Raw genomic sequence first — 20,877 nt, forward strand, 5'->3', positions numbered from 1 at the left:
TGTATTTCTTATTTTGAATGAGGAATTATCTTAAAAAAATAAATAAGATAAATTTTTTAAAGTCAATATAAAAGTAAATTATATATGTTCATCAAGTTATTTTAATTAATTTTTAATTTTTTTATAAGTTTATAAATTTATTCGATCAAATAAAAGTGTTTGAGAAATGATTTTTTCTTATTAACTTATAAGATTTGCTTTTAAACATAACTTAAATTTAAATTTATGTTTATCATTTTTATTTTTAATAAAATAATAAAATTTATCATTTATCTGAAATTAAATTATTTATTTTGATAAAACTCCTTTTTATCATTTGTTAACCAAAAAATTATTTTTCAGCTTAAATATGTTTTTCATATCTGAAAATAAATTATTTTTAGATTGGCTAATAATTTTATGTTTCAATTTATTGCTGTTAGTTTCCTTCGAGCAAGTGGTACCATGACTAACAGAATGTCATATCATGAATGACACATTATTGAAAGTAATGACATGATAATGATATGTTAATGATAAAGAGACTAACTATAGGTAATAAATTGAAATAATTTTTTTAGGTACTTATTTGAAAAAAAAAAGATAGAAATCTAAAAATGATCTATTTTTTAATTATAAAAAACTTAATTAAATTTCTTTTAAAAAAACCAAGCGTTATTAAATCTTATTGATTAGATGTTTTCTTGATCAACTTAAATTCATTTTATGTGTTATTTGAAATTCTTTTATTTTGCTCGAGAAAAATCCCCTATAAATTCCTATCAATTTTTTTTTAAAAAATATTTAATATTCAAATAATTCATTTTGATCTATGGTATTTTAAATTCACTCAAGAATTGAATTCCTCTCTCAAAGTTTACTTAAAAAATAAATTATTTTTCCTTCCTGTTTTGAACCAAAATATTACCTAGGGAAAGGACATTTTAATGATTGAGATCTACCAGCAATGAGAATCCCGGATAAGTGAGTGACTATTCTGGAGCGTTATTGTTATAGTTGCTCCTTTATGCTATAATATATAAAGACTCGTGCTCTAAGGTGAGGCTTGTTGATGATAGGTAATTAATACTTAATAGTAGTAATGCATTGACTTGTTGAAAATCCTCTGCAGCAGTACTATACTAGCTAGAACGTTACATTCATTCATCCTAAGATTAAGAATGAGCGTAAGAAGTTGCCAGCTGAAGATACAAGGAAGCTCAAACATACTCTATTTGGTCACATCCCTTTGACTGTCACCTCACACTCACTCCGATCAAAAGAATTTTATTAACAAAGGAATTATTACTATTAGAAACCACACACATTGTTATTATTTAAACAATTCCAAACATCCTTCTTAAAAAATAATAATTCCAAACATCCATCCATATAGTGTATTTAAAAGTACGCAAGAATAATTGCTATTTGACATTTGTTATACCTTCACTGCATATTACATAGTACTTTATATATCATCCAATATCCATACTGCTTTATTTCTGAAATGATTTGTAGGAGCGTTTATGCACTTTGCTAAGCATTTATGATACCTTGCTCCAAATGGACACGGGACACCACTTTATATTTATTTTTCCAACTTATTCGTATTTAAGAAAACTACATTGAAACTCAACCTTATGCTCGTAATTAAGACCCATTTCCAAGCATAAACCACTGCTGCATGTCGTGTCGGCATTTGGACTGCTAGCTGTTGACTGAAAGTGAAAGTGATAAGAAGAATGCTATTCGTTTGCATTCATAAACGAAACAATTAACGAGGAACAAGTGTCACAAGCCTGCATATTAAACAAAATGCAATTAGTTACCTTATTATTTGATGAGAATGCATCTTATGGGTGATCCCTCAGCACCAGCCAACCTAAGAGGTAAGCAATGGACCGTATATATTCCTGCTGCCACATCATCAAGCTTCAGGCCTTCCACGAGAATGATTTCCTAAAGCATTTTCACTTGTTAGTATATATATGCTAACAAACAGTGAAACATAACACGTATCATTTCTCAATCATAATAAAAAAGTTCCTTACCCTGCCTTTCAGAAAAACAAGGTGAGCTGGAATCAAGTGGTCGTAAGCAGCAACAGATAGATAATCTATTCCTACATTGCAACAAAGTTGGTAAAGAAAAAGAAAACAAATATTTGAACTTAAAGTGAGAGAGGTCAAGATTCACAGTACTCGATCATTTGCCATAAAATCAGTACCCACAACCACAAACAACAAATGAAATGGTAAACAAATTATCCACTAGGATTTGGGATGACTCTTTTATAGCTGCTCTGTCAGCAATCTAATGCCAATATCAAACTCCCATTTATTTATATTGAAACAATGTACCGGAGGCAGACAACATAAAGTCTATATTGCTAGTTGATCACATTGATTATAAACAATTATGCAGTGTTAGTAATTAGGAAAAGCAAAAATCATGGTAATTCAACTCCGTAACCTAAATTCTGTGATATTGGGACAAAGCAACCCAAATCCCGAAGTCTTACCCACAAGCTTAATGTCAGTGTTCTCCACTAGCCAATTTGCTCCATCTTCTGTGAATCCCACATAGCTTGTGTCAAATTCCTTCTGATACATAAGCCGCCTAATAATTTTTTAGTTAGTTCCAGTGTTCCACATTTCACTTCTATCAAACTATTGTATGTTAAATCAAAATAAGATTACATATGCCTTTGTCTTGCACATTAATAGATTAAAGTGATATCTTCGAGCCATGAATTAACTAGTTTTGAAAATGTTAAATTTGTAACCAGTCCATAATCAAAATTTAAACAGTATGATGTCAGGCTAGAAACATAGCTAATTCAATTCAGATCGGATTCAATAGGAGGTCGCATCTAATTTTTAGAATATTTGACAAAAATACTCCCTTAACAACACCAATAATAATGTAAGAAATAAAGACAGTTTTTAAAAAGAAAAAGGAAAAAAAATGAAGAATTAGAGAGAAAATCGAGTCTGTAACAGAAAATTGAACATTATTACCTGTAAGTATTTAATGTTCGGAAGAGCACACGACGTACGCCCCTCGGAATATTCAATGACTTCATAACACCAGCTGGAAAATAAAATAGCATTTTCATTAAGAAAAGTTGCCTTCCAATTTTGTATTAAGAAGCTATAATTGGTTTTATATGCAGAAAGTAATAGTTGAAGAACGTAGGCCAGAAAATTAGATTGCACTCCACTTCACGTTCACGGTGATAGAATGCAAAAACTTGAGTTAGTATAGTAACTAGAAAACTACACAATATTAATGTCATTCGACAAATTCCTGCAAAGTTGCTTATACTGATATAAAGTGGAAGAAATTCAAGTGTGTTACATACCACTGATGTTTGTATCTCTTGGAACATCAACTAATAGTGCAGGGCCTAAAACAGTAGCAGAAATGAATTAATTAAACATGCATGAGCAATGCATAGATCTGACATATTTAATTTAAATGATCGAAGGGGTGAGGTACCATTAAGGAGTAGTAAATCGAGAGAGTCGACATCAAAGCCAGAATGGAAATAGTGATCGAAAACATGTCCGGGAGCATCGACATGGGTGCCGCTGTGAGCGGGGAGCTTGAATTGGGAGAAGTTAGCCAGAGAACCATTGGCCATGCTTCTTGTAAGCCACAAAAACTGCCCAAGGCTATCCTTGGATTCCCAGGCAGGCATATCAGGATGGTACCTGTGACTAATATCAATGATGATTCTTCCATTCTCGTTCTCCACCACACATACACAACCTCCTATGCCCACGCACAAGCCCAACACACAACCACTCATTATCAGGGCATGCCACCAGTAGCAATTCATCTTCATGCTTTGGTTTCGTTAGTAAAGAGGCACGTTTTCACTTTCCACTTAGCTCATTCATACATATTACAAGACAAATTACTTATTTTCTTTTTATCTTAATCCTGCCATTCATTGGAGGAAAAGAATCCTCACTACTCCCAAATTCAACAATTGGATTAAAAATTATTTTCACAAAAAATTCAACCTTATCTTTAATATATTAATATTTGTCCTTTTGTTTCTTCATTAAATCACCTAGCTAGTCAACAAAGGAGGCCTCGTACGTCACAGTCTGCTACCTAAACCCATTTGTTTTATAATAATAATAATATATAAAAAGAAGGGATCAATTACATAAGTTACACTTGGATCGATTCAGAACTCTAATAACTAGTGAGAGCAATTTATTTAAAAATAATAATTCATTATACCTATGAAGATAAATATATAAATTTTAAGATTATAAAATAAACGAGAGAACTTTTTTAATAGTCAATGGTTTCAAATATTTGAAAATAGAGAAGTAAAATATAAAAATTTAACATATTTATGGAATGCATTTGTACATACTCACTTGAATATGAGTCCGGCCTGGTTGAACTAACTTATACTAATTAATCATATTTTGTAAAATGATTTTATCTCAAAATTTATAATTATAATTAGACTAAAAGTACATGCTGATCACATGTCTAGAAAAATTGATTTACAACTTATTTAGATATAACATACATATGTGTAAGTGTTTGGGAGAACTTATAAAAATAACATATGATAGTCAAACTATATTTTATAAGCTACTATAATAGCTTATCCAATACATTCAATATGTCTATAAACTATTTTTAGTTTATTCCAAAAAGTTGTTTAAAATAGCTTATGAAAACAACTTATAACTAATATTATAACAAACAGTTTAATCTCATGCTTCTTGTTTAATTATTAAAACAATTTATACAAAAGTATTTACATAATAATTACTTATTCAATAAAATCTTAATTAAATTATTTATCCAAATGAAACTTATATGTACACAATTTTATATTAATTCAAAATTATTGAGTATATCATTGGAATCTCTAAACTAACATAACATATATATTTTAAAATATGTCAAATATTTAGTATCCCATTTATCTCTTATAATAAAAATTCACCTAATTCATCCATTAACATATTTTATGATATCCAATTCGTCCATAAAATTATGTTTAAAAGTTAAATACTTTTTATCACTACTTCAAAAATTATTTCTCCCATTTATCCATAATTTATATTAAAAATTAATTTTATTTTGTTTAATTTAATTTAAAGAAATTGTACTTATTTATCAATATTTGAAGATAATATTTAAAAATAAATAATTATTTTTTAAATTTCAAACTATTTTGATTCATAAAGTATTAAATTGTTGGTTATTGACTTTCAAAACAAAATAGGATAGATTGTTATTCATCCACTTAATTATATCATCCATCAAATCCGATTTAAATGTTTATTTAAAAATAATTTGATTGTATCAAATTATTATGCTGGTTCTATAAGAATAATTTAGTAGCCCAAACCTTAAGATGGACTTTTGTTTCTTTTGCTAGTTTCCAGTCTTTTGATGATAGGATGCTTGGAATTGCTGATCAGATTGCTTAAAAAAAATAACTTTGATTATAGTATGCCTTGTTACGTTAAATACATGAGCATTCACAATTTCTGAAACAAAAAAGAGAGCTCCATATATTCAAAGCTTCCTATAAAAGCCTCGAGAGAATACGAGTAACACAAAACGAAGAGAAGAAAATGAATACTACAACGAGAACATATTCATATTATTTGCTAAAATTTATTGATGAGGGGATTACAGATGAAATCGAGGTTGCCAGTAATGCATCGATAATAATGGAATACAATAAATTTTTGACGGTGTTTTCCAAGTTCACTCATCTTTAGGAGCAGCTTTGCTTCCTCCTGCATGCTCTTCTTCATCACATTTAACTCTAACACTAGTCAGCTCTTCCATCATAATTGCATTAGCTAGTATTCTCAGGTATAGTATCATCAGATTCAGTACTGATTTGCCCGCTAAGTTCACTCATATCCCCAACTTTATTATTTTTGTGAGTGTGAGCGCATATCCTCTCAGTTTCAAATGATTTATATTGTGGACATCACAATATCAGTTGGCTTCAAGATTTGGGGAAGCCAGAGCCAGAGGAAATTGAAATGATCCTGTGCCAAGTCAAGGATCATTTCTGCGACCTAATGATGGAGCAGCATTGCAATTATTTAATTCTAAGCATTCTTGAAGCTCGCCGTCTGGACTCTGCTGGAGTATCTCTAGACCCCAGAGCAGAAATCTGCAGCTTTTTTCGCTGTGAAGCGGATCACCCTCAGATTGAGTAAAAAGCATTAATGGTGCTTATGTCATTCAGCACTGCTTCAAACTTTTCTCCCCTGCTCTCACAAGAGTGCTTCCCTATCTTAATTAATTATATGCATGTTACAAATGCTACCCAAATTTCATACTAACTTTACATGCAATCATTTTCCCTCTATTGTGTATCTACGTTTTAAGAAACTATGCCGTATATATGTTTCAGAATAACATCCACAGGAATACTCACTTTACTACTTAAAGGGACTTTGCTCTAACTTGTTTAATTTCCACACCCCGTAGAACTTCAATGAATCTTGTATTTTCCAGAAGCAAGATCTCACTTCCTTCCCTTGTCATTCTAATCACTCTTCATTTGTAATGGTAAGGGAAGAGAAACTAAAATATATTAATGTCAAAAAGGTCACCTTGTTTCACATAAATAATATAATATACTCGTGTCCCATATCATGAGTATGTATAAATTCTTACTTGAAAACCTTCCTTTCAGTTTATTATAGATGAAGTATCAAAGAACTGCGTTGAAATTGTATTAGACAGAAATGGATGTTCTGTTCTTCAAAAAGGTCTTGATCATGCAAAAGGAGATAATTTAAGGTGGTTGATTGAAGAGATAATCCCATATGCTTTAGTCCTCACAGAACATCGTTTTGGGTTTGCCTTCATTTCTTAAAATTCACTTTTTTCTTTTAAATTGAAATTCATATATAACATGCTACTTAACATCCTTTTTTCTAACACATTCTCCGCTATTGGTTAAAATTTATTAAAAACTACAAAATCAGAAAAAACATTTGTTAAAAAAGAAGAGATTCATTGTGATTCTCAATAAGTTTCAACCAGAGGATGTTTTCAAAAGATTACATTAAAGAGTATGTGGTAACATTTCTCATATTCCGTTCATTTTAAACTGAACTATTTGTTATTCTTTCTACAGAAATTATGTTGTGCAGCGTATTGTTAAAATGATACTTCATATAAATGCAGCGATAATATCACAACTTCTTGGTAGATATGCTCAACTATCCATGAACAAATATGCTAGCAATGTGGTGGAACACCTCTTAGAATTCTCGGAAGAGAAAGATGCTGCTATTATTATCCAAGAGATCATGTACAATCATAACTTTTTGGGGATTCTTTAAGATCCTTATGGGAATTATGTTGTTAAAAGAGCGCTGCAAAATTGCAAGATTACACACAAACTTAACTCCCCTTCCCAAACACATGACAATTGTCCTTCGTAATTGCAGTAACAAAGAAGGCATGTATGATTATTTGTAAGAATGCCTAAAGAATCAAAAAGAAGACATGTATGATTTCCATCAACATAGAGAACCAAATTTATCTACACAATTTTTTGCTAGGAAATCAGTGCAGTAATTTGCTTGCCTTAGGATATACTGTAGTATACTGTATGAATATTTTCCATTCTCGTCTCAGCAAAATTTTAAAAATGACTACAATAGTTTCTAAGATTAAAATTCCTTATATCATATGTTGCCAAGGCTAAAAAGTGTTTCACACCGTGATAATCCATTGTTTTGTTGCAAGAGAAACAAGGACGAAGAAAAAGGAAAAAATAGAAATTAAGACTTATACCTAGTTTTAACACTTTAGAACTAGATTATGCAGTTTTTGTCCCTCAAATTTTGATTGTGGAATTTTGATTTCTAATTTTTTTCAATAGCACAATTTTGCTCCCCTGTTAATTTATCATCAATTTTTTAATAGATGTTACTAAAATGATATGCTAGTAATGACATGATTCTAACAAGCTTACATGATAATAAGACATGTTGTAATATTCAAGACTAAAATTGCATAATCATAATACTTTAAAGATTAAAATTGAAAAAAAATTATACTGTTAATAAATTTATTGACTTTTATGATAATTATTTAAAAAACTATATTAATAATAAATTATAATTAGACCATAATATAAAAGTATTTTATAGTGCATGGTCATTAAACTCATTTATAACAACTACATTCATCATTTCTAATTTTACTTTGGACTGTTTGTTTAATTCTTTTTTACTTAATCTTTTAAACAATTACAAGTCTTACTTTGGTGCACATAGCACATTGATGCAGGTGCACATAGCACATTGATGCATGAAGTGTTTGGTTCAGTAGTTGGCGTGATACAAACTTCTTTGGTGCTAAAGGTTCAATGTGATGGTGGGTCTTCGTGGCTCATGATCATAGGCCTTTGTTGTGCTCATGGTATGGCACTGTGGTTTGCAACGAAACATAATAACCTTGGTGAGGCTTATTAGTGTTGTGGTTTTGGCCTTTTGCGTTTGTAGAGAAGATGGTGGAGGTTTTTGCGGTAAGAGTAAAGCGTAGTTGGAGTCTCACAATGGTGGCTACTTGCATGGTTGAGGACAAGGTTCTGTGATGTTAGCTTGATGATTCGGTGGTGTGAGATATTAATTAAAGGTGAAGTTGCAGAGGTTTACAGAGGATCAAAAACAAAGAATACCATTAATGGAGTTGGATCTAAAGGTAAAGTTGTAGAGGTTCATCAAGTATTATTATTTGTGTGTGTTTTTTTGTATTTACAAAATTGGTTTTAATACATTCATTTTAAAAAAAAAATTATTTATTTAATCGTGGATGGAAATATCAAATATGTCATCATGTTCCTAATATTTAACCGCGCATCTTACGAGTTTATAAGTAGTTATATATTTATATTAGATATTAGATGTCGATGAATTACCCGGGCAAAAGTAAACAGTATCCAACTCGATGAATGAAAAGAATGAGGCAATTTACATAACTATTGTATTTACATCTTTGAATGTAGAAGTGATTTCAGTTGAAGTTTAAGTGAGAGCACTGAAAATCAAATGAAACCGTATCTGCAGATTGAAATACAATATTATGTAAAATAGCAGTATTCTAATGAATAAAAAAATGAATTATGAATAGAAGAAATACTCGAATGCAACGATCGATAAACTAATAGTAATGTCATACAAAATAACTGCCCTCGAATACAAAACCTCCCCTCAAATCTCCCAAGAATGCAAGCAATTTATATAGTTCAAATACAGTAATAAACTCCCACGATCACATCCACAAAATAATATATAAAGGTAAGGTATAGGGTAAATAGCAAAATAACATGAATTGGCAGAAAAATCTGCGAGTCCGAAGACAGAGATCGATGTCTAGAACAACATGGACAGCAAAGCACATCCGAATACTAAGCTCCCAATCATCTTCTGAAAGGACCACAAGTTTTGAGCCCCACTCTGCAATGCCACAAATTAAGTTCGTTAATTTAGCAGCTTACTTTTAAAATATTAATTCATGAAATGACAATCTGGCAAAAGCTGTGCAAATAATGTTTAATTCCTTCTTGTACAAGTGAAAACGCACGTGGAAAAGAGTAAGCAACACATCCTACATTCAATTTGCATGCTCAAGCGACCTTTAATGACATTTAGGTATATATATTGCTTTTGCTTGAGGCATGCATCATCATATCGATCATATTTAGGTAATTTACCACTCAATCACAGACACGCTTAACATCAAACAACACAACACATTCAGATCCACATTTAACTATACCATATCATGACTAGGAATATAAGATTCGGTTTGAACATTTAATGGTCTTAAACTCTTAATTTTTATAGTTAAATTTAATACAAAAACGACAAAATGATGGTTGATATTACTCTGCATTATCTTAGCTACAATATCCTGTCATTTCATTTTTAAATAAAAACAAAAGTGATGTAAAATTCAAAATTGTGCCTCCTAGCTGTGAAGCTTTAAAAGTCGAAAGTGTTTTTGGTTTGAAGTTAATTAAGAAGATTATGGATGTTAAAAATTAAAGTCGATAGTATATACTAGAAATCTAAGATGAGGTCATAGTTAGAGTTGGTCTTAATTTTAAAATAGTAGATGATAAAGAAAGTAAGTATGCAGTAGCAGTGAGAGGAGAGAAGTTACGTCATCGCCGGAGGGAGAGATGGTGGAGAGGCTGGGACCGGGAGCAAGGGAAGGAGAGAGTGCAGGAGCAAACACCTTGGAAGGAGACGGAGCTGGAGAAGAGACAGGTGGAGAAGAAAGAGGTGTAACTGTTGGGGTCAATGAGGGTGGTGGAACTGCGGGGGGAGGAGTGGCGGGGGGAGGAGTGGCAGGAGGTGGTGAAAAAGGAGGGGGAGAGGAAGGGGGAGGGGAAGAAGGAGGAGGAGAGGCGGGGGGTGGAGAAGAAGGAGGAGGAGAGGCGGGGGGTGGAGAAGAAGGAGGAGGGGAGGAGGGTGGAGGAGAGGAAGGAGGAGGAGAGCTGAGTGGGGATGGAGGGGGAGTGGAAGCTGGTGGTGGAGACTGAGAGGGTGGAGGTGAAGAGGGAACAGGTGGCGGAGAAGACTGGACGGGAGGTGGAGATGCTTGGGGTGTGGGAGGCGCAGGAGAGGTGGATGGGCCTTGGGCTTGGGCTCCAACGCCGGCAACTAGAGTGAAGATCAAACCAAGCAAGAAAACCAAATGAGTCTCCATCTTATCTTTATTTATTATTATTCTATTCTGATCTGCAGCTTAACCAAGATGATCCAAGAAGAGAATATAGGATGATGAGTTGTTGTGTTTAAGAGCGAAGCATGCGACGACAGCTTATATAGCCACTCACACTCTCATAACATAACTTTGTGTCTCGCTACCAAACACATCTCAAGCTACCTGGCTTCGGACCCATCCATCATTTGTCTCTCAACACCTGTCCTAATGGAACTCACTCTTGTTGCCTTTTAACCTTCTTCTTTTTTTAATTATAATCTATAGTCCCTGTTCAATCTATGTATGCTATGTACTTTGCTTAGGGCAAGTTCAATAAACTATTATTGCATAAATTGTTAAACTACATTTATTTCAAACTGACCAAATTGCACGGTATTTTAGTATGAATTTCAAACCATTATATTGTCAAATGATCGAACTGATCCTTCTTCTAGGTTGCAATAATCATCTAATATTTCGCATTTAATTTCTCCACGGATAATAGCCGGCCAAAGTTATCCGCTAAAGACACAACAGCTAGCCAAGAAAAAGGTAATTTGTAATTTCAACTTCCTTTTTTCTTCTTCTGAAACGATGAGTACCCAGACCCACCACCAATTATGATGGCACGGCTCTAACCACCAAAATCATAGTGCCATCCTGCTAACTGTTTATTTAGCTAAGCATGCCAATATTAATTGACATGTTCAACAAACCAACCCATTCCACCTATTACTTGGTTGCGTTTTGTGGGTTAACTTGGATTTCAAATCAAACAATAACATTATTCACACATTTTTTTCGGTCAGCAACATTATTCACCCATATTTCTCTTAAACAAACTTTTTATCATTTTATTACATACAATTTTACATTCTTTTTACTTGTTATTTTATAACTTTACTGCCTGAAAGATACTAGGTAATGTGCTTGCAATGCATGGTGCTTACGTGCGCCAAAAATTCTTATTGTGGTTATTATTCAGTCAACTTATTTGAATGAATTCTTTCAAAACTTTTTGTCATTGATAAAATGACACATCATTTTCTGTTGTCTCTTTGAGTTTTGAAATAGTATTTCAAAAAGAGAAAGTCTCACGTTATCAGTAATAGTTTTGGGTCAAATGTTTATATATTAACGTGCAATATGAGTTTTTAAATTAGTAAAGGGTAAAAGTCTCGCACATGAGCTTGGGTCTCATGGAATTTTCAGCTATCAGTTTTTATTTAATTTTAAACAGACATAAGGTGTCCAGCGCTGGCAAGTGTTATATATACAACCCTTTTAGACCATATTTTACACACCAAGAATTATCTCACCTCTTTTCTTTCTTTTTCCTCTCCTTGATTTTTAGATTTGAATTTTCGTCCTTATTAGCTTTTGTAATCTGATCACAACTGAGTTGTTGAGAAACTTGTATGAAATATTGCAGATAAATCCTTTAGGGTAATACCTATACACGCCTTAAGAAGATACATGATGTTTAGCATTGTTTTCAACAATTTTTTTTTCAATTTAGGTGTATGCGTAAGAAAAATACATTTTCACATATAAAAATTTAATTTTGGACCGAAAACATAGGTCAAATTTTAAAAGCCTTCTTACACGCGCACAACTTGTATGCAGTCCACCAAAAATCTTGATAAATGATTAGTTGATCATGATTTATTAAATATGTTATAAATGTTGCCTTGTTAATTGTCTTATACTTATCCAATTAATTATCCATTGTAATTATATATTTATATGTTATAATAAACCAATGTAACATTGTTGCAATATATCTTAATCATTAAATTCATAATATTTATATCAATAGATTAAATTTTTATTAAACAAAAAATACACTAATGAATAAATTAAACGGTTAACTTTATTTTACTGTTAATATATGAAATTTGACAGCTATTTGTGGTAAATAGTAACTTAAAATAAAATAGAAATGCTAAAGAATACTAAAAAGAGTTAGTGTTAATAATTTACACAAGATTCGAGTTACTGTTATATTAACAAATTATTTGTCTAAAAAAATTACATATATTGAAAATATTCCTTCGTGTGTATCCGCCTGTGGGTTCCCAGGAAATAATTACTAATTGGTCTTTAGCAGTTTAGCTAGCTGATTCGTCCCAATTTCTTATGAATATATGGCGTCGTGACTGGTCAAATACTCAATTCCACGGAATCATTTTCCACAGAACCAAAAACGTAAAATGTATTGTCTGTTGTGTTTTAATGACAAGACCAGAATGAGTTATACAAAAGGATATTGAACACGTGTCTTTATTAAAATTGATAAGATCCTATTTAAAGTCTGTATTTGTATATTTTATGTTTATATCGCGCAAAGCTCACACGAGAAGATTAATTTGTTCTTATAAAATATATGTTTGGTTTTTAATTAAATTTGAATCTTATGTGTTGTTTTTTTAATTCAAAATTTAAAATTTTGTCTTCACCGCTCCAAACACGTACACTGGTAGTGTCTTTAACTTTTGACTAACCTATAAAAATGGATTTGTGCACAATTTGTATCGAGCTTCTATTCACTAAACACCATCACATTAATTGAGAAAAATAATTCTCCGTATTCAGTTTGAAATTGGTTAACATTTTGAGATTAAAATAATTCATTGCCATTGTAGAGCAAATTAAGGTAGCAATGACACTCGACCGAATCATCTTCCGCTGTATAAAAGAATACCATTATTAAGGAAACTTGATTATACGTACATAGAAGTATTTGGTTTTTCTTCGTTTGTGTTTGAAGAATTAATTATATATGCCCGATGGAAACTTGTAAAATTAATCTTGAAAACACATTTTTCGAGGTAGAAAATAATAGTAACGCATATATCACGTATGCATGTATATGTATGAGAATGTGTTTTTTTTCTTCTCGGAATCGAAGCTTGGAAATAAACTAAGAAGGTGATAATTAAGAGTGGGTCATACGCCTTGATTTTGTGCTGGACCTCTAGGCTAGGCATATGTAATTTGTACGCCACGTTGAAGGACTGGTTGGTGAGGTGGATCTGGACGACCTCACCACATAGTACATACTCATCTTGCCTTGGGTCCTACTGATCGAGCTTTTGAGTAATTGCCTATAATTAGTGATAGTATTAATTTGCTAAAATAAATCATATTTATAGAATCATCAGTTGTGTGAAAATATTGATAAACTGACAACCATAATCACAGTCCCATAGCCCCAAATAATGGTGGGGACCTGAGCCTCAGCTGGCAATAAACATGGTTATTTGGATTCACATGTCTTGTTTGCTTTTGATTGAATAGGAATAGAGTTAATTAACGAGGAAAAGTTATGGCCACGGGAGAAGACTTTGCTTAGAAAAGAATCCAATTTCATGTCATCTTTGGAAGAAAACATGCCTGATTAGCAGTAATTACGTAATTGGTCATGCATTAATTGCATGGATTGTCTTAATTAATATAGACGCACTAACGCACTTAGTTGTACTACATATAGTCGTATACACATCCAAAGGGCAGGGGCAACAAAAAAAATAAAATGTATAGAGAGAGCGGAGGTTAACCCATTATTTCAATAATTAGATATCTCACCCTATTAAGAACCGTCATATAAGCAGTTTGTTCGTACGTTAATTTCAGAAGGGTTTCTTGCACATTCAAGTATATAACCGAATAGCTAGCAGGGACTATCTACCTCAACAACCGACTGCTACACTTTCAAAGCCAACTCATAAACCTCACTAGTCACAACCACCATTTCATAACAAATTAATTTAAGATTCAATTATTTATTAAATACTTATAGCTTTCAAATTTGTCTTTTTTTAATCCTTATAGTTAATAAATAATTTTTTTTAATACCTATATTTTATATTTTAATTCTCAAATGATTTTTATTGTTAAAAACTTTTAACTAGTGAAATTAAAAAATTTAACCACAATGACTTCTTGAAAATTAAAATATAAATTTCATAAACTTAAAAATTCACTTATTAATTATAAAAACTAAAATAAATAAATTTAAAAAATATAAAAAATAAATAAGTAATTAAACCTTAATTTTATATCTCTTTTTACTCCCGTTATATATAAACAAGTTATACGTGGGGTCCGGTTGGCTAGATGTTATTATTGTTGTAAAATTTCGTATCTTCTGTCCTTTTTTTAGAATATATATCAAATAAATTCTCAGAAATAAAATTGAAACTGAGCTTGCAGTGTCCTTTTTCGCTAATAGTGTGTAAGAAAACTTAAACAAAAGTGGGTCAGAATCAAAGCAGAAAAGAGGCGTGTTTGGTTGGGTTAGTTAGTTTAAAGGTCGATGCTACTTTTCAACCTCCTTTTGTTAGCTCGTCGTATCTTTTCCTAGTTGTATTCAATCATCCTCGTCGTTAATCAACGAATTCTTAGTTGATGGATGGAAACTAAACAAATTAAAGGAACCTTCAGTCGCTGTTTATTTAGGAGCAATTTCCTATTCACGTTTTCATGTTTAAACGGTAATATGATAAGCTTATTTGTACTAATAACCCTCTCAAAAAATAACTTAGAATAGAAAGTGTTAATTACTTGAAGAAAATATTAATTGTATAAAGATCAAACTAGGTTAAAATTGATCATAGTTAAATATAAAATGGCAAAAGGCCGAAAGCCCAGAGAATACAATGAGCGGCCCAAAAGAAGTTGCCCAACGCAAGGCTAAAAGCCTAAAACTTGCTACACTTGCACTATTATTTCCTAAACTGACTACGTTTTCCAAAATACAAAAGACAACAGTGAGAATACCCGCGAAGCAGCTAACAATACACTGCACATAAACTCAAAGGTACGTGGAATCGAAATAGCTAGCTATGCGAGCCTGTGGACTCCATAACCACATGGCTTGGGGGCAAATGGGGATCATTAACACAGAAAAGTAAATTATAGCAAGTTTGTCTTATGACTTATGAGCATCCTTTAAAAGAAATACTATATTTGATCAATCTTTCTCAAATGAAGAGTAGCATTAACTCAATGGTGTAACAAATGTTTTATGTGGCCCTTGTTATCCTGGGTTGAAGAATGTAAATCTCCTTGAGTACTTGACACAAAATTTAGAAACTCTATAAGTAAGAATAATTCATGGAAAATGCATCTTATTCAGTTATTCATACTTTATGTATTTGAATGCTTTTTAATTGTCCATTTTTTTATTTTTAAATTGCAATTTTTTAGTTTAAAATTTAATAGAAAAAATAGTCAAGACACGATTATTCACAATTCAGGATGTTTTTGGCAAAAGTAAGAAATCTTTTACTCATAACTTTATTATTTTTTTCGAATTGACTTGAGTACATTGCATTCTTATACCAAAAGTAATTGAATTTAGTAAAAGAGTTAGTCTATTACAATGTGATGCATCTAAGTTTGAATTTTTATTGAGAAATGTGTCTGTACTTGGTGTTGAACATGCTTCAAACAAAACTATTATTTTCATAAAAGATGAAAATATTATTACGATGTTGTACATTTTGTTTAAGAGAAGAAACTTGTTTGAAAAGGGGAGAAATGTTTAATATGTCAAAAAGAAAACCAAGAAAATACACTCTTTCATTTTTCTCCACAAGTCTTTCTCTAATGAAAAGAAGATTTCTTCGTCACAGATGAAACTCACAGTAATGAAGGGAATGGTGAGGCTTTAATATATATATATATATATATATATATAACTTTAGGTTATGCATTCATATTGTCTCCATAAGTTTTGTGGTTTGGTTCAAAATTAATAGAGCCTTCTTCTCCATGTTCTCACGTTGGCTATGAAGGGGTAGAAAGGGGTACAAGATTTTCAATTGCTCTTATGCATTTCATCAAATTAAAATCACACCCCTCCTAAAATCATGTTTCCCTTCACATTTTACTTCCCTTTTCTCCTTTTGCCTCAACACTGTTTCATCGTGGCCATGGGAAGTAAAGTTGTTGCAGTTGTTTAAGCCTGAGCGCAAGAAACAAGATCAATTTTTACACCATTTTGGGATTTTTCCACATTCAAACTCGCATGGGTGTGTAGGATTTTATGTTTTTTCTTGATACGGGGCAAGCTCGGCAGGCTAGTTACTTGATTTCAGGAATATTTTTTTTCTAAAAGAACTTCTAGACTAATTTTTGGAATGTAGCTGATGACAATTTTGAAACGTAGACTCTGGGAGCAGTTTTTGAAATGCAGGACTACGGGTGAGTGCAAACGGGAATGTAATTTCTGGGGTATTTTTGGAAAAAATAATAAAAGAGGAGTGCAATAGTAACAAAAGACAGTGGAAATAGCATAAGCCTCTTTTACATTTTTTGGGTCTTGGCCTCAAGAGATGTTGGGTCTGAAGAAGGTTTTGGTTGTTTGAAGACTAATGTATATTTTTTTCTTGATTGATTTTATTTAAGAGTTAGTTTCAATTTCAAATGATGTTAAAAAGTGGTGGAAAAAAAATAGAGAGCCATTTTAGTCCCATAATTTGTGTGGTGATATCAAATTAGTCCTGAAATTAAAAAAACAAGTTAGTAGGTGTAAATATTTTATAAGCTTAAATAGGGGGTTTCGATCAAAAAAGGGTAATTCCATTTGAAAATTTATCAAATAAGGGTATTTTTCAATTAATCTCCAAATGTGTGTAAGTTGTAAATTTTTTTATAACTTCTGGGTATAATGAAGTCGTAAAATATCCAATAACTTTAGTTTTTTTTAATTATTTAGATAAAATCGTAAATTTTTTACGACTTTGAAGTCGTGATTATTTATTTTATTTTATTTTTAAATTAAATTTGAATGACTTTAAATTCATTTTAATTATAATTTTATATTTTATTTAATTTTTAAAAAATTAAAAATAATTATAATTAAATTTTTTGAATAACTTATAACTTTAAAGTTCGTTTGATAAATTTTTTTTATAATTAATATGGTTAATCCAATGAATTTTATTTTTTATTCTTAACCATTAATTATTATTTTTAATAATATTTTCTTAACCAATAATAATTAGATAAAATGAATAAGAAATTATTTTTAGATTATTAATTTATACTGTTTAGATTCCTTTTTTGTTTCTAAATTTAACAAATAATAATAATTTATAAAATAAAATATAGAAAATATTAAACAAAATAGAAGAAAAATAAACTTATACTAGACAATTATCGTACACGACGATATGACAAAAAAATAAAGTGGTCGAAACACAAAAACATGAAATATACAATTATAAAAGAAAGACAACAGCATTCATTGTTTGTGTAAATTCATTTTTTCATATTGATTGAAAATTATGTTAGAATAGGACAAAAATGAACTTATACCAAGAGAGTTTTCAGGCAGGATGACATAATAAATTTAAAGTCGCAAATTATAAACGACTTTAAAGTTGTAAATTATAAAAAAAAGATTAATTATAATTATTTTTTATTTTAAAAGAATTATAAAATGAAATATAAAATATATCAAAACAACTTTAATGTCGTAAATTATAAAAAAAAATTAATTACAATTATTATTTCACCTACTTTAAAGTCACAAGTTATAAAAAAATTAATTATAATTATTTTTAATTTTAAAATAATTAAACAATAAAATATAAAATTATAATTAAAATAACTTTAAATTCATTTGAAATTAATTTAAAAATAAAAAATCACGATTTTAAAGTCATGAAAAATTTATGTCTCCATATAAATAATTAAAAAAACTAAAGTCATTATTAATTTTTTTATGATATCACTAAAAAAAATAAAAGTCTGAATTTTCTTATAATTTCATAAAGTCATAAAAATATTTGTGACTTACCCCCTTGGGGATGAATTCAAAACATACTTTCACATTTGGTAAATTCCAAATGCAATTATTCCCTTTTGGTCAAAATCCCATTTGAATATATGATAGATGGGTCCCTATAATGTGGTATAAATTAATTTATTTTGATAAACTAATAATTTTTTGAAAGAAGTTGTTAAAATAAGAGTGATTAGGATTGAATTTAAGAAAAAAAAAAGAAGATAATATTGTATGGAAAAAAAAGAGATGAAAAAGGAGTGTAATGTTGGAAATTTGAATGAAAGGGTAATTTAGTAATTGGAGAGAGGTGTTGGCGCAGCAGAAAGCAGTAGAAAGAGAGGAGAGGAGAGGATAGGGGCTGGGTGAGTTGTTGTCTATCTCTTCTTCTCTTTGTGTTTTGGCTGTGGACGTAAAATAATGGCTCTGTCTTTTGGTTTTGGGCTCTTGTCTTCTTCTTCTTCTTCTTCTTCTTTATGTGTTCTCCCTCCATCAGAAACCCACACTTTCATGATGAGGCCTTCTGCTTCTTCTGGTTTGCGCATGATGCGTACCAGTCGCATTACCTGTTGCACCCTTTCTCAGTCTTCTAAGCCAGCCCGCAAAATCCGTGGTATCATGAAACCCCGCAAAGTCTCCCCCGAGATGGAAGACCTCGTCGGCGCTCCCGAGATGGCTCGAACCCAAGTCCTCAAACGGATTTGGGCTTACATTAAGGACAACAATCTTCAGGTTAACCCTAAAACCCTACCCTCTGTTCTGTTTTGTTGCATTCCTTTTCCTTTCTAACCAACATAGGGTTTGCTTTAACTTGTGAATAGGGCCAGTCCTCAACATTTCCTACTTGGTTACGACCCCATTGCGAATATTTTATTTGTTATACAGTACTAGTTCTTTTCTATCTTACCTTTCATAACCTTAACCTTAATTGTGTTTATTCCACAAATTAATTCATCTTCACACAAACTATTAGCCTATCTGCTATTCCATTTTTAATAGTTTGATGCAATTCTGTTAAGTTGATGTCGAGGAATTCTGTTGTCAATTTTGGAGCCATTTCAAGTTCCTGGGTTTGATAAACATTTGCTATTTTTTACTTGAAGGCTTATGTTAGTATGCTGCTTCACTGGCTTACTAATGAGACTCTATCCTTCTTGTACAAGTGCAGTGTGTGAATTACTTGCCATTCATGTATTTGGATGTTTTATCTGATATTTTCTAAATATTTGCTATCTTGCATTCAAAAAATAGATTCACCAAATTGGTTTGTACTGAATTTATTCTTTTACTTCTCATAGGACCCTACAGACAAGAGGACTATAAATTGTGATGAGAAGCTGAAGAAGGTGTTTGCAGGGAAAGATCAAGTTGAGATGCTAGAGATTGCTCGCTTGATTAGCCCTCACTTCCTTAAAAGTGAAAGTGAAAGTTAGGTTTTTGTATGAAGGTCATGCTTAGGTGTATTGGACAATTACATTTGGCCTGGGACATAGTGGCTTTTAGTTTTTGTGGTACTTTGAATACAGAACGAGCATTGTTGAAGTGTTCGTTTTGATTGATGTAGTCTTTTCAACAATTTAGTATTTCCCTGTTAGGTTTCCATTTGACATCTTAAATGTTATGGTTTTATTTGATCGTAATTATTCTGCTGTTTCTTTGTGAATGGACCCTTTTAGAACCGAGGAATGTAGTAACCAGCAGCCTCCATTGGAGATGATAATATAATTGTTGTTTGGTTTAAGGCAGGAATTACCGGTGGGGTCGAGAGTAGGGCTGAAAAGGGTGGCAGTGTGAATTGCAAGTTCTGAACTCGTGCTGCACCTTCATTGATCTACCATTCTGGTAGCTTATTTTATGATAACGCTGTTCTGTTCATGAGGCAACAAAGAAACGTAAGACAAGGCAAAATCATTTTGGATGCCACACCCCTCGTAAATTGCCGATAAAAAAATTTAAAATCTTATTTTTTTTTTCCTCCGATTCAAAACCCCTATTGCCTGTCATTTTTGTGCACCGCCTTCATCCTAGGCAGGCCCAAATTATCCATTCTTCGGATCTATTCTGAAGTTTGTATAAAAAAGGTCGAAAGACGTTGCTTAACTTGAATTATTTTCTTATTAATTTTGGTAAAAATCATTTTAATGAGTTAAGAATCAGCATTACAATATACAATAATTGGATGAGAGCGAAAAGGGTTACTATTACTAGGCTACGAGATATGAGTGAAGCTACGCGGGACACATGTACAGGACAAGTTCCGCATAAAATATCTCACCTCCCCATCCCCAGTTCCACACACCCCGTGACAAAATAAATAAATCATCCAATTACCCATAAGAAAAATTTACAGAACCTTTTTTTAT

At 31.5% G+C, this 20,877-nt stretch overlaps 3 protein-coding genes across 3 annotated transcripts; 1 reads left to right on the plus strand and 2 right to left on the minus strand.

Moving 5' to 3' along the window:
• Nucleotides 1-1,284: 1,284 nt before the first annotated feature.
• On the minus strand, nt 1,285-3,945 carry LOC100816766 (putative cyclase). The gene is made up of 7 exons (NM_001253968.2): nt 3,481-3,945; nt 3,344-3,388; nt 3,000-3,072; nt 2,501-2,598; nt 2,031-2,101; nt 1,809-1,938; nt 1,285-1,697 (listed from the first exon to the last, which is right to left on the minus strand). The coding sequence occupies exons 1-6, from the start codon at nt 3,827-3,829 to the stop codon at nt 1,813-1,815; spliced, it is 762 nt and encodes a 253-aa protein (NP_001240897.1). The 5' UTR covers nt 3,830-3,945; the 3' UTR covers nt 1,285-1,697; nt 1,809-1,812.
• A 5,199-nt stretch (nt 3,946-9,144) lies between these two features.
• Nucleotides 9,145-11,087, minus strand: LOC100805574 (classical arabinogalactan protein 9). The gene is made up of 2 exons (XM_003537595.5): nt 10,174-11,087; nt 9,145-9,464 (listed from the first exon to the last, which is right to left on the minus strand). The coding sequence occupies exons 1-2, from the start codon at nt 10,720-10,722 to the stop codon at nt 9,381-9,383; spliced, it is 633 nt and encodes a 210-aa protein (XP_003537643.2). The 5' UTR covers nt 10,723-11,087; the 3' UTR covers nt 9,145-9,380.
• A 7,794-nt stretch (nt 11,088-18,881) lies between these two features.
• On the plus strand, nt 18,882-20,222 carry LOC100306198 (uncharacterized). The gene is given in 2 exon segments (NM_001248361.2): nt 18,882-19,246; nt 19,813-20,222. Coding segments are annotated over 2 exon segments (447 nt in total). The 5' UTR covers nt 18,882-18,934; the 3' UTR covers nt 19,948-20,222.
• The last annotated feature ends 655 nt before the right edge of the window (nt 20,223-20,877 follow it).

The sequence above is a fragment of the Glycine max genome, chromosome 11 (assembly GCF_000004515.6).
Source record: "Glycine max cultivar Williams 82 chromosome 11, Glycine_max_v4.0, whole genome shotgun sequence".
Lineage (NCBI taxonomy): Eukaryota > Viridiplantae > Streptophyta > Magnoliopsida > Fabales > Fabaceae > Glycine > Glycine max.